The 18,669-nt window shown below is 36.3% G+C and overlaps 1 protein-coding gene across 7 annotated transcripts in view; it reads right to left on the bottom strand.

Moving 5' to 3' along the window:
• Positions 1–18,669, bottom strand: part of RABGAP1 (RAB GTPase activating protein 1) — a 164,097-nt gene that overhangs the window by 105,437 nt on the left and 39,991 nt on the right. For all 7 annotated transcript variants that reach the window (XR_003901839.1, XM_029920012.1, XM_029920015.1 and 4 more), the window contains 7 exons: positions 17,938–18,142; positions 13,862–14,036; positions 13,119–13,276; positions 7,207–7,317; positions 6,416–6,482; positions 5,396–5,498; positions 4,302–4,471 (listed from right to left, as the gene is read on the bottom strand). Coding sequence is in view for 6 of the 7 variants with exons in the window: in XM_029920012.1 (XP_029775872.1) it covers positions 4,302–4,471; positions 5,396–5,498; positions 6,416–6,482; positions 7,207–7,317; positions 13,119–13,276; positions 13,862–14,036; positions 17,938–18,142 (989 nt within the window). In the remaining variant the exon portion in view is untranslated. The remainder of the gene's footprint in view (positions 1–4,301; positions 4,472–5,395; positions 5,499–6,415; positions 6,483–7,206; positions 7,318–13,118; positions 13,277–13,861; positions 14,037–17,937; positions 18,143–18,669) is intronic.

An 18,669-nucleotide genomic window follows, 5' to 3' on the forward strand; every position in this document is an offset into this window, starting at 1 on the left:
AGTTCACCCTGCCAAGGCCATTTGTTAGCCTTATTAAATACATTATTGTAGACCAAGCCATATAATATTCCTGTAAACTCACTGCAGTCTTTGACTCTAAGATTGTATAAGACCTCAAGGGAAAAGCAGGATCAGAGAAATCTATGTTCACCCAAAGAGACAGAACTCTAATGAAAGAGAATGTTTTCTTACATACAAGTCTGTACTAAAATTTATTATAGAATTAATCTATTTATCATCTCTTACTCTACAAACTAAGAATCATCCCTACTTCCTAAACTTTTAAAATGATACCTGGATACTGGTTTTCTTTCTCAAGTATTCTTACCCTGGGGCTGATCCACTATTAGTGTTATTCTGACTTCATGATTTAGTATTTTTTATTCTTCCTGTGTCCCACTAAGGTTCCACAGTCCTCTGACAGCTAAAATGTATGAAGAACATACTATGTGCCAAACGTGTTGTACAGTTTCTCACTTAATGTCACAATAACACTATGAGCAAGATTAACTCACTGCCATTTTACAGATGAGTAAACAGGCTCACAGAGTTGATGGTATTTGCTCAAAGTCATAAAGCTAGTCAGTGGTAAAATCCATGTACTCTGACTCCAAAGCTGATAACCCTATGCTAATCCTTTGCTGCCACAGTGAAGAACTGAGAAATCAGTGCTGGGACCCAGGTTTGCTTTTTGTCACCTAAGAAAACACTGAAGAGAAATCTCTCTTCCTGTGTTGTTTTCTACCTTTTTCTAACTATAAACAAAGGGCTAACTTCGATACACTGGAACTAAAATATTTACTGCTATCAGAAAGTACATTTAAGGGGCAGTTGGGTGGCTCAGTCAGTTAAGCCTCGACTTTGGCTCAGGTCATGATCTTGGGGTTCACAATTTTGAGCCCCATGTTGGGCTCTGTGCTGACAGCTCAGAGACTGGAGCCTGCTTTGGATTCTGTGTCTCCTTCTCTCTCTGCCTCTCCTTGCTAGTGCTCTGTCTCTTTCTCTCTCTCACAAACAAATAAAAACATAAAAAAATTTTTTTAACTACATTCAAGTAAACTGACAAGCACCATTATAATTTTGTAAATGAGAAGATCAAACATGTAGATAAAATCAAGCCAACAAATATTTATTGAGAACTAATATGCTTTAGATGCTTGGGATAAATCAGTGAGCAAGGCAGATCAGGAATACTGCCTTAGTAGAAGTTTCTAACTGGAAAAAGAGATAATAAGCAAAATAAAATTAAATATATCATGTGGTACATTGGAAGTTAAAAGTCTTGTACAAAACTTAAAATATGCTACTAGCATGGGGGTGGGGATGACTGGCAGTACCAGTGGAAGAGCAGACAAACTGCAGTGTTAAATGAAGCAGTCATGAATTGTTAAGATGTAAATCTGAGTAAAAACTTAAAGATAAGGGCTTAAAGGAGGTGAGTAACAGCAAGTGGGACAAAGGGAAAGAACATTTTAGGCAGAAGAGATAGTTAATACCAAAGGCCCTAAGAGTACGGTTAGAGCCAAGGAAGAAAATAAGAAGAGCAGTAAGAGAGAAATTAGTTTATGATGCAAGCAGCAGATCAGACAGGGTCTTATAAGAGCACTGTAAGGCGTCTGGTTTTCATAGAGTGAAATAAGGTTAAAGGGTTACAAGCAGAAAAACGATCTGATTTGATCTTAGGCTGCTATGTAGAAAACATATCAAACAGAGGGAAAACAAACAGGGAGATAAGTGAATAGGCTACTACAGTAACTCAGGTAAAAGTGAGGATTCCGAAGTGAGGTTAACATAATTTAAATGGTAAGAAGTATCCATATTCTAGGTATGTTTTGAAAGTAAATAGAATTTCCTGACAGACTGGATATGGGGTGTAAAAAATAAAAGTAAAATTCTTGGCAATAATTGGGAGAAGATGTCCATGAACTGAAATAGTAAAGACAGGTAAGTAGAGCATTTTAGGGGTGGAGACACGAAACAATGAGATTTCTTTGGACATGCTCCATTGGAGATGTCCTGAAAGCTAAGTGAAAGAGGGGTAAGAAGGAGGGAGTGATCATCTGCATCATATACTGCTGACAGGCCAAGGAAGGTGAAAACTCAGACTGACCACAGATTTAATGACTTTTTTCAAAACTTTCTGATACAAAAGAAAGCAAAAAAGGGAAAAGTCGTGGGGCAACTGAGGCCAAGAAAAGCTAAAAGTAGGAGAGTTCATCTGCTGCCCACCACAGGAAAAAAAAAAGAGTACAGAATTTGACTTTGACCAAATTAAATGACAGACTTTTTTTTTTTAACTGATACTAAGAGACCACAATATAACAGACCAAAACAATCTATTATTAAAAATGTCTACTATAGGGGCGCCTGGATGGCTCAATCAGTTAAACATCTGACTTCGGCTCAGGTCATGATCTCATAGTTGGTGAGTTTGAGCCCCGTGTCAGGCTCTGTGCTGACAGCATGGAGCCCGGTGCCTGCTTTGGATTCTGTGTCTCCCTCTCTCTGCCCCTCCCCTGTTTGCACTCTTTCTCTCAAAAATAAAGAAACAATAAAAAAATTTTTAAAGAAATGTCTACTACACAATACAAAATTGCTAGACAAAGGAAAATATGACTCACCAGACATTAGAATCAGCAGTTAAGGATTTTTAAAGTAAGAATATTATAAATATGCTCAAGGATGTAAGAGGAAATCTGCTTAAAAGAACAAAGAGGAAATCTCATGAGATAACAAACTATAAAAAAAGGAGCAAATGGACAAATAAGATCTGAAATTTACAAAATTCATTGAATGGGCTTAACAGCAAACTGGGAATGATAAAAAAAAAGTGTGGGAGGGGAGAGCAAACCAACTTTAAGACAGATGAAAACAGAGTCTCCTACATCTGGTGAAAAAAACAGAAATAAAAAATAAATAAAAACATAGATCCTTAGGAGATCTGTGGGGTAATATCAAAAGGACTAAAATATATGGAACTTGAATCCTCAGAGAGAAAAGAGAGATGGGGTAGGAAAAAGGTTGAAAGACCAGATTTCCCTCAAAACTGGAAAACAAAACAAAACATAAATTTAAAAATTCACGAAGAGTGGCGCCTGGGGGGCTCAGTCGGTTAAACATCCGGCTTCAGCTCAGGTCATGATCTCACTGTTCGTGGGTTTGAGCCCAGTGTTCGGCTCTGTGCTGACAGCCAGCTCAGAGTCGGGCCTGTCTTTGGATTTTGTGTCTCCCTCTTTCTCTGACCCTCCCCTGCTCACAGCTGTCTCTCTCTCTCTCTCTCTCTCATATATAAATAAAAAACATAAAAAAAATTTTTTTAATTCAAGAAGCTCAGCAAATCCCGAGGAAGAAAAGAAAGAATAACATACCCAGATAATACATCATTTAAATGTCTGAAAACCAAAGATAAAAAATAATCTTAAGAGCAGCCAGAAAAAAATGACTCCTTACAAACAGAGGAACAATATGTGTTTTGACTTAACATCAAAAACAATGAGAGCCACAGGATGGTGGGATGATATCTTCACAGTGCTGAAAAAAAATGTCAACCCAGAATCGTACAGCCAGTGAAAATATCTGACTGGAACGAGGGTGGAATAAAAACATTTTCAGATAATGAAGTTCTCTATGAAATCTTGCCATTTGTAAGATTCCATGTGGATGGAACTGGAGGGTATTATGCTAAGCAAAATAAGTGAGGAAAAAACAGGTATCACATGATTTCACTCATATGTGGAATGTGAGAAACTTTACAGATGATTGTAGGGGAAGGGAAGGAAAATTAAGATAAAAACATAGAGGGGCAAACCATAAGAGACTATGAATACAGAGAACAAACTGAGGATTGATGGAGATGGGGAAAATGGGTGATGGGCATTAAGGAGGCCGCTTGTTGAGAGGAGCACTGGGTGTTTTATGTAGGTGAATCACTCACTGGGTTCTACTCTTAAAGCCAAGACCACACTGTCCGTTAAATAACTTGAGAATAAATATATTTTTTTAAAAAGTTCCTCTAAGAGTTATGTCTTTAGTAGATGAGCATTAAAAGAAATGCTAAAGTAAAGTCTTTGGAATGAAGGCAAGTGAAATCAGAAAGAAATTTGGTTCTTCAGGAAGAAATGAAGAGAAACATAAATGATAAATAGGTGGGTAAAAATATAAGACAATTTTTCCTCTTACTATGTTTAAAATACATGTGACTGTTTAAAGATCTAAGTGACAGCTTAATGCTAAATCAGCCTCAAAAACAGTTTTTCCTTTCTTAACTACTCCCCTCCCATATTTACAGAAAAGAATAATACCTGTTTTAGTTTCAAAAAGAAATTTTCAGTAGTACTACGTTTGCTGAAGGGCCAGAATAATCTCTCATTAGGTGAGCACACACGGACTTTTGTCTCTATGAGAAATCGAACAGGCTCCTGTACTTCTGTTATTACCAAATCAACAGCTGTGGTCATAAACAGCACTTTATCTAGAGAAAGAGGGGAGAAGCAAATAAAAAAATGGAAATATATTTGCTCATACAATTATTGTTAAATTAATTACTTTTATCACAAACTTTCAAGATACTTTAAGGTAATCCATCAATTAAATAAAAATCTAAAATAATCAGATAATCAGATAACTTGCTGTTTTGAAAATTCTTTTTCTGTACTGAGAATTCTTTGCTTGGGTAGACTCCTTGGAATTAGTGACAGCATTAAATACTTTAAAGTTTATAAAACGTACTATCAGATTGTTTTGTAAAAGTGACATACGGCCTCTTTATGTCACTCTTACCCACACTGGGAATTCTCAATTTTTTAAATCTTGATTGATTTATCCATTTATCTATAGTGCTGTAACAAGAAAAAATGAGGGAGGAAAAATAAATGCTCAATAAGAGGCACAAGTCAAGCAAATAAGGTTACATTTGCAGGATAGAATATTATGTAGCCACTAAATGACCTTTATGAAGAGGATAAAATACCTTGAGCACAGCGTATCTGAAAAATCTACATAAAAAATTGGTCACAGTGGTCCCCTAGGGGCAGGGCCCTGAGGACCGTGGCAGACTTTTCCTTTTCCTTAGATATCCTTTTAATTTTTAACTATATGTGCATATATTATCTCTACAAAAATAAATAAAATTTAGAATTTTGTATACAACTAAATATGTAAGTAGAAAAGGAAGCAAGAAAGGGAAAAATTAAGAGAGAGGGAGGGAAAAATAAGTGGGGAAAAATTATACTTTGTTTACAGTCAAATTTCGTAACAACCTCAAAGACTTATACAAATTCTTTGGTTTCACTACAATTAAAAAAAACACTGGATATTTGTGAAATAAATGGTCCTAAGGTTTGGGTATCTTCTTGGGACTAAAATTTCTGCTCATGATGTCAGCAATCTGCATCACCTTTAGGAGTTTCTTCATTTACAACTTGAAAAGGCAGAGATTTTGGATTCCAGCTCCCAGTGATAACGTAGGACTTTCCATCCGAACTTTTGCCCATAGATTCCTGAAGAAAAGAATAAAAACAAACAAGAATGCCAAAATAAGTGAACGAACTCCCATTTTGCTGCCTTTAACAGAGAAGTTGCAGAAATATAAGAAGATTGTAAGAGGGTCAGATTTTCTTAAAAAGGTAAAATCGGGGTGCTCGGGTGGCTCAGTCAGCCGGGCGTCCAACTCTGGCTCTGGTCAGGATCCCGCAGTCCTTCTGTGGGTTCGAACCCCGCATTGGGCTCTGTGCTGACAGCTCAGAGCCTGGAACCTATTCAGATGCTGTGTCTCCCTCTCTCTCTGCCCCTCCCCTGCTCATATTCTTGTCTCTCTCTCAAAAATACACAGATATTAAAACAAAAAGTTTTTTTAAAAAGGTAAAAATATATGTGAATATCACTAGTTAAAATTAAAGATGTGCCAATTATTTATGCGATTGTTTTTGAAAAGTTATAAAGTAAATGCTTGTAAATTATATCAAATTGTACAAACATCAGAGAAACTTATCACATAAATCTATGTTGAATTGTTTCGCCAAGTGAATAATTATCACATTAATTTTAGTTTTGAAAATAAAGTTTTTCACATAAAAGCAACAACATTAATACCACGAACTTTTATAAAACTCATGATAGTTTGTAAACACCTCTCACAAATCTTCTCTGATTCCCACTTCAACCCTAAATTATAAACAAGGATTATTCACTAGTATACAGTCAAGCCACCAAGGCTAAGACTAAATGGGTCTAAGACCGGGCTAGTAAATAGCAATTCATAAATAAAAAAATTCCCTTATTTTTGTTTACTGCTATTGTAGCTCACAAGAACACCTTCATAAACTTGCTTTAACATCAAATTCAGGCTGAATAAAGTGAAAACTTTATCAAGGAAACAGTGTATTACCTTAAAAAAAAAAAAAAAAGCAATCCTTACCAAATCTAACAAGTGCATGTCACTATTTCGTACATCTTTTCCTGGGCTAAGGAGAAGACCAAAACACCTGCCAAAAGAAGAGTAGAAACATAAATTTGGGGAAAAAAAACACAAAAAAGATGCATAAATTAGGTCACTTAAAATTCTTCTTGATGGATAAAAGACCCATTAAAATTATTAATATATTACTACTGCCCAAATAATCCTTGCTTCTTTAATTTATATAAATAAATTCTGCTTGGCTTTTATTATTACACAGTTGAAGTCAGCATACTAGCTGCAGATTTATGGGAGACAATTCAGAGTGAATGAAGTATTTACTTTAATAACCAAAAGAATCCCCCAGAGAACAACGTATTTTTCATATATATGGGAATATATATAATACAAAATTTTTTACAGAGAGAGAGAGAATGGAGGAGAAGAGCGGGGGGGGGGAAGGAGGGAGAGGGAGAGGGGGGCAGGGGGAGGGAGAGGGGGGGGGGAGAGAGAGAGAGAGAGAGAGAGAGAGAGAGAGAGAGAGAGAGAGGGAGGGAGGGAGGGAGGGAGGGAGGGAGGGAGAGAGAGAATATGAATCTCGACCAGGATCCATGTTCAGCACAGAGCCCAGCACGGGGCTTGATCCCATAACCCTGGGATTATGACCTGAGCTGAATTCAACAGTTGAATGCTCAACCAACTGAGCCACCCAGGCACCCTACAAATACATTTTTGAATACAGTACATGGTTACTCTATTAAATTGATAAAAACTAGAATTTATACTTAAACTGAATTTACTAAAATGTTTACCTTTCAATGGCAAGTTCTTTATTAGTTGTTTGTTGCACATAGATGACTATCTTTTTATCAGTTCCTTGGCGAAGTTTAAAGCATTGTCTGTCCTTCTCTTTAGGAACTGCACTGTAGAACAACATGTTTCATTAATTTTGCTTAAGTATTTTCTTATGACATATACTAGAACAACTTCTCCTGAATCTAGGATTCTTTTCTGTGTCTGGGTTTCAAATCCTAACAGAAATTTAAAACTCATCATCTGCTTCTTAATGTGAAAGTATTACCTTTACTGTATATAATCCACTATACAATTTATATAAGGACAGAAAAAACACTCTTCTGCTCCCTAAAATGTGGCTTTAGTTGTTTAATTTCTGTTGCTGAAAAAATTAAGTTAGACATTTGCAAAGCACTTAGCATAGCATTTAGCACATAGACACTAAAAAAAAATTAGTTTTCTTTCAATTTAGGTTTGTGTTTTTTTTTTTTTTTTACAAATTATTGCCTTATTTGCTTAAATATATAATAAAGAAAAAATACCTAATTATGGATTCTCTGAATTTCAAAACAAGGTGCCTTCAAAAAATAACAGAGTTAAGGAAGATATGGCCAAAAAGTAAGCCGTTGCCTAACACCTCCCTTAAGCAGTGATAACACTGCAAACCTGTGCAATTATTATAAAAATAAAACTAATGATATAAACATTAATTTAAGAAAAAAACTGAAAATATTCTTAAAATTAGAGTTTACCAAAACAATCTCCTGGTCTGCCACACACCACTTGTTCCTAGCTCCTTTGTTCTCAAAGGCAAACATCAGCCTATGGCAAACAGCCAACATGCAGCAAATATAAATTATGTCTCAGTGCTACACAACTTTTAAAAAATGGCAGCTGAACCATTAGAAGATACTGGAAAAGACCACATGGGAGTTCTGAGTACCTACTCAAACTAAAAAGTGGCTCTGAAAAAATAAAATCAGTTAGAAGACCATCTGCATTTACATAGTAACCAATTCAAAAACACTCCATGAAACTGAAATTAGAAAATCAAAGAACCTTATCAAAGGAGTCTAGAAATGACAAATATCTGCAAAGAAAACTCCATACCAAACTGTTAAATATTTGTGGCTGACAGAATTTTCATCTATAAGGATATAGGCAGGTCTCAATTTTCAACTGATAACAGATACACTAGTCTTTATGTTCTGTGATTGCTGACATAGAAATAAATATAATCCCATTTTTTGGGCAGTATTTAAAAAGACAAAAGATATAAAGTTGTCTCTGGTGTCCTAAGGCTGAAGTGCAAGGAAAAACTATATTACCAGGAAACAGAGTGGAGACTGTTTAGCAGTGGAAGTTTATTTCATTGCTGTCAGGGACTCTAGATTAGATTTCTTCCTTTTTTTTTTTTTTAATGTTTATTTTTGAGAGAGAGAGGGAGTCATAGAATCTGAAGCAGGCTCCAGGTTCTGAGCTGTAAGCCTGATGCGGTGCTCAAACTTGTGAATCCCGGGATTGTGACCGGAGCCGAGTGGGTGGCTTAACTGAGCCCCCCAGGTGCTCCTGGATTGTATTTCTACTATTGTCATTGTATCATTGAATGGATCCACCCAAATAATTTTACGTTTACTTCCTACTGTATAAATTATAGTAATGAGGTCCAGGCTTTATTACAGTAAAACCACAATCTATACTGTGCTATGGTTATTTATACATACTGTTATTTTTTGGATAGGTGCTAAGTTATATGGGTGCACCATTGTATTATGTTTTTAGTGAACTATAACTGACTTACAATAGTAGATTAACTTGAGGTGTATAACATAATGTTTCAACACTTAATATTGTGAAATGCATCATATTTTAATCATGTTATTTTGGTCAACATTCACTTTCCACTTTTTAGTTTTGGTATTATATATAGTGCTAAGGAGAGCAACCATCTTAATAATTCTCTTCGTACCTCAGTGATTATTTCTGTAGATAGATTCTGTAGATATTACAGAATCACTGGATAAAAAAACTGCATTTAGCAAGTTCAATGTGATAATGAACTTTTCGATGAGTCCATTATAATAAGGCTACACAACACTCTTTTTTACTATAAGCTACAATTCAATAAAATCATGTTAACAAAAAAAGAACAAAGCCCTAGCAAATGTGAAGAGCAAAACGACCATCCGGGGATTTTCCACACAGCGTTTCCTTGGTAGGAGGGTGAATGAACAGGGATGACTGGTCTACCTTGAACATGCCTGAGTTCATAAGAAAGAAAACTAGTCCTAGTGCTTCTGAGAGAGCTTAGGAATTGTTTCTATTCGTAATTGAAATTTATAAACAGGGTCTACATAAATATCTTTACTAATGAAAAAAAATGAAGCTTAAAGAAACTTTTGTTAAAATGGAAAGTAACTATTACAAAGTTTGTAGATTATAATATCCACTTCCTAGGGTAGATATGCATTCTGTGGGAAGCAGCACATCCCAGTGCTGCTGTGAGAACAGAAACAGCTGATGGCAGAGCACAGATCACAGCAAAGTCTCATACCTCAGCGAATAAATCAAAGTTGAAGCTGCACTGTACACTAAGTTTGCCACCAGATGGCAGGATAATTCCGAAAGTCTGCAGGGAGACCAAGAGTCCTCAGTTGTTCAAACAAATGAACCAGCCATTGTGCTTTCTAATTTAAAAGCAAATAGCAGAAATCACTCATATTTTGATGTAATTCCATTTTATTAGGTAGTCAAGGAGGAAAGAGACTTTAATATGCAACTATCAATTATGATCCAGGAAGCACCCTATGTGTGATACAGGTTATGGAGGGAAAAGAAGAAAAATCAATCATCTTGTGACCATAGTATTTTAAAGTTAGAAAGGGCTTTTGAGTCTAGTCACCTCATTTTATAGATAAGGTAACTACTGCCAGGAGGTAGAAAGAAACTTGGAAAGGGTCACCATGTTAATAGCAACAATAATTAAACTAAACCTAAGTTTTTATTCTTGTTCCAGAGTTCTTCACTACTCAAGAAGTATCATTTTACATAAAAACCCAAGCCAGTTATTTCTGACCCTGTCTGCAAAGTTAAGACTTCAGACACACAAACCTCATTTCTCCACTTCCAATGTGTTCAGATAAACTATCATGGTAAATCTTGATTTCAACAGCCTTAAGATCTTTAGATTATTAAAAGAAATTAACCAGCCAATGACACCAAAAAACCCAGCAAAACAAAAGCAGCTACAAACCCAGCAGGCAGGCTTAGCTTCTGTCATATTTCACATCAACAGTCAGCCAGTTATTATGAATCTAAATGAACATGGTAATAGGACATATTTTCCCACACGAAAGAATTTTTTTAATAGCTTCAAAATTCTTCAAATATTGCCCCTGGAAAAGCGAAATTAAGAAAACAGTCCCATTTACAACTGCACCAGAAATAATAAAATACCTAGGAATAAACTTAACCAAAGAGGTGAAAGCCTTGTACCCTAAGTACAACACAAATAAATGGAAATATATTCCATGCTCAGGGACTGGGAGAACAAATGTTAATATGTCCATACTGCCCAGAGCAATCTACAGATTTAATTCATAATTCAATCTCTACCAAATATCAACAACATTTTTCATAGAACTAGAAATATTACTCCTGAATTTTGTCTGGTGTGACAACAGACTCTGAATAGCCAAAGCAATCTTGAAAAACAAGAACAAGGGGCGCCTGGGTGGCTCAGTTGGTTGTCTGCCTCTTGATTTCAGCTCAGGTCATGACCTCACGGTTCCTGAGATCAAGCCCTGCTCCATCTACTTGGGATCTGCTTGGGCTTGGGATTCTCTCTGTCATGACCCCCACTCCATGCGCGTGCTCTCGCTCTCTCAAAATAAACATTTAAAAAGAGAAAAAGAACAAAAGTGACGGTATCACAATCCCAGATTTCAAGATATACTATAAAGCTGTAGTAAGCTAAACAGTTTGGTACTGGCACAAAAACAGACACATAGATCAATGGAACAGAACAGAGAGAGCCCAGAAATAAACCCACAATTATATGGTCAATTAATCTTTGACAAAGAAGGAATATATATACAACAGGAAAACGTCTCTTCAACAAATGGTGTTGGAAAAACTGGACAACAACATGCAAGAATGAAACTGGACCACTTTCTTACACCATAAATAAAATGGATTAAAGATCTAAATGTGAGAGCTAACACCATAAAAATTCTATATGAGAGCATAGGCACTAACATCTTTGACGTTGGTCAGAGCACAAAATAAACTCAAAATGGATTAAAGATCTAAATGTGAGACCTAAAACCATAAAAATCCTAGATGAGAGCACAGGCAGTAACTTTTCTGACATTGGTCATAGCAACATTTTTCTAGATATGTCTCCTGAGGCAAGGGAAACAAAAGCAAAAAAAACTATTGAGACTACATCAAAACAAAAAGTGTCTGCCCAGCAAAGGAAACAATCAACAAAACTAAAAGACAACCTCCTGAACTACAGAAGATATTTGCAAATGACATATCCGATAAAGGGTTAGTATCCAAAATACATAAAGAACTTATACAACTCAACACCCAAAAAGCAAATAATCCAATTTAAAAATAGGTAGAAAACATGAAATGAAATGATATAGAGATGGCCAACAAACATGACAAGATGCTCAACATAACTGTCAGGGAAATGCAAATCAAAATCACAATGAGGTATCACCTCACACGTGTCAGAATGGCTAGTATTAAGAGACAAGAAATAACAAGTGTTGGCAAGGATGTGGAGAAAAAGGAATGCTTGTGAACAGTTTGTGGGAATGCAAACCAGTGTATCCACTATGGAAAACAGTATGGAGGTTCCTCAAAAAATTAAAAATAAAATTGCCAAATGATCCAGTAATCCCACTACTGAATATTTACACAAAGAATATGAAAACATTAATTCAAAAAGATACATGCACCCATATGTTTACTGCAGCATTATTTGTAACAGTCCAATTATGGACACACGCCATGTGCCATAAAGAGATGAATGGACAAAGATATTGTACGGGGTGTGTGTGTGTGTGTCTGTGTGTGTGTGTGTGTATATATATATGAATACAGATGTGCATGCATATGTGTGTGTGTGAGTGTACAATATATTCACAATACACACACATTCATTCCATGGTATATTACTCAGACAAAAAAAAAAAAAGAATGAATAAAAAGAAATCAGTCTTTCTCTGACTGACTTATTTCACTTGCCATTTTACCCTCTAGATCCATCCATGTTGTTACAAATGGCAAGATCTCATTCTTTGTTGTGGCTGAGTACTATTCCATTATATATGTCTATCACCTCATATGTATGCATGTATGTATATATGTGTGTATATGTACATATATATCCACCACCTCTTCTTTACCCACTCATCTACTGATAGACACTTGGGCTGCTTCCAGAATTAGAGAAAGAAAAATACCATATGCATTCACTCCTATGTGGAATTTAAGAAATAAAACAAAGAAAAAAAGTGACAAAAAATCAGACTCTTGCCTACAGAGAATAAAATGATGCTTACCAGAAGGGTGGGGGCTGGGAATAGGTGAAATAGGTGAAGGGGATTAAGAGAAAACCTAGTATGATGAGCACTGACAGAAGCAGTATACGTAATTTTTGAATTTCTATATTGTATATCTGAAACATAACACTGTATATTAATTATACTGGATTAAAAGCTTTAAAAATTTTAATAATAAAAATCTTTTCTCTGCAAATGTGCCTATTTCTTTTTAGCACTTACAAAATAAAACACTTTACCTATTAAGAGCAATCATTTCATACTCTGAAAGTTATATAATGTGAAATGCATGAACCACAAATGTTGTAGCATTTTAATATACACTTTGAAAAAAACAGAATAAAATACTCTACCTAAAATAACCTTTACCATCATCTTCTTTTATTTCTAAAGACACAGAGAAGGTAAAGATGTCACTGTCAGGAGTTTGGGGTGCAGCAGTTGCTGAAAGTGGGGTCTGCTTGGCAGAACGGCGGAAGGCAGTGGCAAAACTGTAAAGTATCCGGCTTACCTACAACAGATGGGTTAGAAAATGGGCTGTGATCACAAGAAATAAAACACTTTTATTAAGGATGAAGGTTACCTACTTTGTGTATGTGTGGGAGGGAAGTAACTCATCTTTCCCCCATTGATTTCTTTTGCTAAGTTATTAATTTGTTAGGGCTAGAAAGCAAACAACACTAAAAATGGCCACAGAAAAGGTTTTAAAAAAGAAATGGTTGTAAACAAGAAAAATTCAATTGGAAACTAATTTCCTAAATTGTTAGAAATGACCTGAATATCTTTATTATAAAAAAATAATTCTACAAGATTAGCTATAAAAGGACAGTTTGGAAATGTGTCACTGCTGAAGCCAAGCTGCCTATTTAAGCCAATCAAGAAGCAGCCCTGGTCTCTGCCACTCTCAGCAAGAAGATTATGGTTCCCCAAACTTCTCGTTTCGTTATATTTCAGCCCATGAGGCTGGAATAAATAAAACATTAGCATAGAATTTCATTTGGCTTTTAAGTGGCCATAATAAACACTACAATAACTTCAACACAGTGAGGGTCCAATTGACGTTTCATTTGCAGACAGTTTTCTGGGAAGGACTTACAGCTTCTTGTATTTCGCACCGGAAGACATGTATTCTGAAGAGCTCCGCATTGTAATGACTTTCAGTGAAAGCGAAACAGTCACTCTCAGGAGTTCCATCATGTCCTCTGACACAGAACAGGATTTTGTAGATAGGGTAGTTTGCGATTTCAGTGTTTGTCTGAGGATCTAAGAGTCTGTTCGGGGCGGGGGGGGGGGGGGAGATATAAAGAGCTTAGAGGGATTATGGGCTATTTTCACTATATCTGTATTAAGATCAAGACTCGTCTTTCTATCAAGATCATATAAACCATTTTTTTATTCTAATCATATTAATTTTAAGTCTTTTTAAAAAATTTTTTTATATAGTTTATTTTTGAGACAGAGAGAGACAGAGCATGAGACGGGTAGGGGCAGAGAGAGAGAGGGAGACACAGAATGTGAAACAGGCTCCAGGCTCTGAGCTTATTCTCCAGGACAGAACCTGATGCTGGGCTTGAACCCACAAACCGTAAGATCATGACTTGAGCCGAAGTTGGATGCTTAACCAACTGAGCCTCCCAGGTGCCCCATTAATTTTAAGTCTTGATAAATAAATCATATGTAGATTACTGAAGTTATTAACTATAATTCCCAGGTACTAAAACCTATATAATCTCATACTTTAGAGAAAGGCAATCAGAAAGATATAAACAATAAGTACATGTTTCTTATATAATCTGTACCTAAATAAAACTGTATCAATGGGTAAATTAGATTACCAAAATGAATCATTAAAGCTGTACTTCTCATTACCTCCTAAAAAATAACCTATTCTGCTTTATTACTTAAAAAAAATAGGGACACCTAGGTGGCTCAGTCAGTTGAGCAACTGACTTCAGCTCAGGTGATGATCTTGCAGTCCTATGAGTTCAAGTCCCACATTGAGCTCTATGCTGACAGCTCAGAGCCTGGAGCATGCTTATTAGGATTCTGTGTCTTCCCCCCTACCCACCCAGCCTCTCTGCCCCTTCTCTGCTCATGCTCTGTGTGTGAGTGTGTGTGTCTCTCTCTCTCAAAAAAAAATAAATAAATAGGGGCACCTGAGTGGTTCAGTTGGTTGAGCATCCAGCTTCTGCTCAGGTCATGATCTCATGGTTTGTGGGTTCGAGCCCCATGTCAGGCTCTGTACTGACAGCTAGCTCAGAGCCTAGAGCCTGTCTTCAGTTTCTATGTCTCCCTCTCTCTGACCCTCCCCTGCTCACGCTGTCTCTCTCTCTCAAAAATAAATAAAACATTAAAAAATTTTAACTAACTAATGTAAAAAATAAAAAACTGGGGATCTGAGTGGCTCAGTAAGTTAAACGTCCAACTGGCTCAGGTCATGATCTAGTGGTCCTTGAGTTCCAGCCCCAAATTGGGCTCTGTGCTGACAGCTCAGAGTCTGGAGCCTGCTTCTGATTCTGTGTCTCCCTCTCTCTCAGTTCCTCCCCTGCTCACACACACTCTCTCTCCCAAAAATTAAAGAACATAAAAAAAATTTTTTTAAGAATAAAAAACTGGGGCACCTGTGTGGCTCAGTTGGTTAAACGTCCATCTTTGGCTTAGGTCATGATTTCATGGTTCTAGGATTCAATACCCCCACATCAGGCTCTGTGTAACAGCTCAGATTCTGTGTCAGCTTTGGATTCTGTATCTGCCTCTCTTTCTGCCTCTCCCCTGCTCACACTGTGTCTCCCTCTCTCTCAAAAATAAAATAAACATTAAAAAATAAAAATAAAAAACTCATGTGCTAGGGCACCTGCCTGGGTGGCTCAGTGGGTTAGGTGTCCAACTCTTGGATTTCAGTTCAGGTCATGATCTCACAGTTTTGTGAGTGTGAGCCCTGTGTCAGGCTCTGCACTGACAGTATGTAGCCTGCTTGGGAAGTCTCTCTCTCTCTGCCCCTCCTCCACTCGTGCTGCCTGTCTCTCTCAAAATAAATAAATACACTTAAAAAAAAAACCTGATGTGCTTTCTCAAAATAAATAAATAAACTTAAAAAAAAAGCAACTGATGTGATTTCTAATAATGAAACATGTTCTTCTGGTTCATGGCAAATAAGACTACAAAACGCTAATACCTACAAAAAAGATAATACCTATAAAAAATTACTCGATTCAAAGGATGTCTTTACAAAAATCAAAGATGTGTCATTTGTTCAAACATGTATTGGTTCAAAAAATATTTCTGTGATACCTACAACATTCCAAACTCTGCCCTGGACAATGAGGGCACACACATGAAAGGAATGCAATTTCAACACTAAATCGGCAGGGCCATGGATGGGGAAACCCCAGGGGTCCCTGTATTTAATGCAAACACATAGGAAGAGAACCCAATTCACATTCAAAGGCACTTTGATTAAAACTTTGAAAACATAGGGCAAGAGAAATTGTTTTTGCTTATCTACAGAATTAAAATATATCAGAACAAAGTATAACTTCTGTTGGACAAGGACTACTGACTAAGAGGCATAAAGAAATAAGAGCTGAACAAACTTTACTGAAAGTTTCACAGACATTAAAAAAAAGTGTCACATTAATAAATACAATTAAAATTGGGATTTGTGCGTCTATGTGCAATGGTTCTTTAAAATCTCAAAAGAAGGGGCGCCTGGGTGGCTCAGTCAGTTGAGCGTCCGACTTCGACTCAGGTCATGATCTCATGGTTTGTGGGTTCAAGTCCTGTGTCGGGCTCTGTGCTGACCGCTCAGAGACTGGAGCCTGCTTCGGATTCTGTGTATCCCTCTCTCTCCGCCCCTCCCCTGCTCATGATCTGTCTCTCTCCCTCTCAAAAATAAATAATAAAAATGTTAAAAAATTGTTATAAAAAATAAAAACACAAAAGAATTATACATGCAGATGAATAGAATATTAAATAGTAAGTAAGTAACTTACTATTTTCCACACATAGGTACAACTCTACTACCATGAAAACCCAAAACGCTTCTGGGGGCACAGAAACAGATATTCTCATACAATGCTGATAAAAATACAAAACAGATCAATATTTCTAGATGGCTATTTGGCATTGTATCAAAAACAATGAAAATGGGGAAAACTTTGACTCAGTAAGTCTACTTCTAGGAATTTATCCTAAGGAAATTTGAAACATGCAAATATTTAGCTCAAACATAACTATATATAGGAAAATTCTAAGGCACTTATATACCCATTTAATAAAAGCTTAATATTAGCCATTATATTAGTAGTACTTCTGATTAAAAAAAGACTAACACATCTAATATAAAAGGTTGGTTCTTTTTTTTAATTTTATTTTTAAGCAATCTCTACACACAACATCGGGTTCAAACCTACAACCTCCACATCTCCACCAGCTAAGCCCCAGACAGGTGCTCCAAAGACTGGTTATTTCTAAATAATCCATTACATACCACCACAAATTAAAAATTTTAATTGTATTTATTGATATGGAAAGAGATTCATGATATAAAACTAAATGAAGAAAGGAGCATCTGGGTGGCTCAACTGGTTAAGTGTCCAACTTTGGCTCAGGTCATGATCTTGTGGTCCGTGAGTTTCAACCCACCATCGGGCTCTGTGCTGACAACTCAGAGTCTGGAGCCTGCTTCTGAGTCTGTTCCTCCCTCTGTCTCTGCCCCCCACCCCACCCCCCGCTCACGCTCTCTCTCAAAAGTGATTAAACCTTAAAAATATTAAAATTTAAAAAAGTGCTGATTCTGATATGTTAATATTATTGTTTCTAATATGTATGGTTGCATTCAGTATTAAACTTCATAGTGAACTAATGTGTCAAGCTAGTATTTGTATGACAGAACAGGGAAAATATAAATAAATTTGTTAGGCATACATTCAGGTCAAAATACTTCAATTATCCTCCAAAAATTTAAATTTTTAATGTACTCCACACAATTAGGGTGGGGAAAAGTATATAAAAAACTGTTCTGAGTGACTAACTTTCATACGACTCCCAATCCTTGGAAGACAACAAGATAACAGAAGTGCCAGAAAAATGAAACATCACATGAATAATTATGTATTTTGTTCATTACTGCTTACTTCTAATATTACAAACATTTCAGGAAGCTGGTCTTACCTCACAGTTCCTTCAGAGACATTCGGCACCGACAGGGTTACATCTAGTGAAATCTGACACTGGCTTCTTAAGATGGACATCATCCTTAAGGCTTCCACTTCACTCCTGGGAGCATTTACTGAGGCGCAGCCTAAATAAGTTAGTTTGCTGAAAACTACACTGTCCTCATCAGCAGCTGGTGTGAAAGGACTTGACCCTTCGGAATCTGAAAGAAATGTTAATAGAGGGTTACTTTCATTCTAATATTTTGTTGACATGAACACCAAGTAAAAATCTACAGGTTACATTTAGGTTCTGTGGTAAGGCACTAATGAGACAATATGCCACTGGCCGGCCCACAATAAATGCCCACTGAAGCCAGAAATTTCATATTAAAACTGTCACTAACAACAAAATTTTTAGGAATTGCTTTACTGTTAATCCCAAATTTAAAATGTGATCTGAGGTTGGATATGATTTATATTTCTGCCTCTTATCATTTGTTTTGACTTTATAATTTATATTTAGGTTAAAAATAACATTTAGTATTTTATCACTTTGAAAAATCCTATCTGTCTTCTTTCTGATCTGCACTGCTTTCTCTCTCTCATTCATCATCTTAGCCAGTTTATGATGTTTTCTCAATGTCTCTGCTTTCCCTTTCCCAATAAAGCTCTACAGTTTTAACACTCTATTTTCCCAATGAGCCTATATAACTGCCCTATTCCTCCTCTGGGACGCCTTTTGCCTCCC

The sequence above is a fragment of the Suricata suricatta genome, chromosome 13 (genome assembly GCF_006229205.1).
Source record: "Suricata suricatta isolate VVHF042 chromosome 13, meerkat_22Aug2017_6uvM2_HiC, whole genome shotgun sequence".
Lineage (NCBI taxonomy): Eukaryota > Metazoa > Chordata > Mammalia > Carnivora > Herpestidae > Suricata > Suricata suricatta.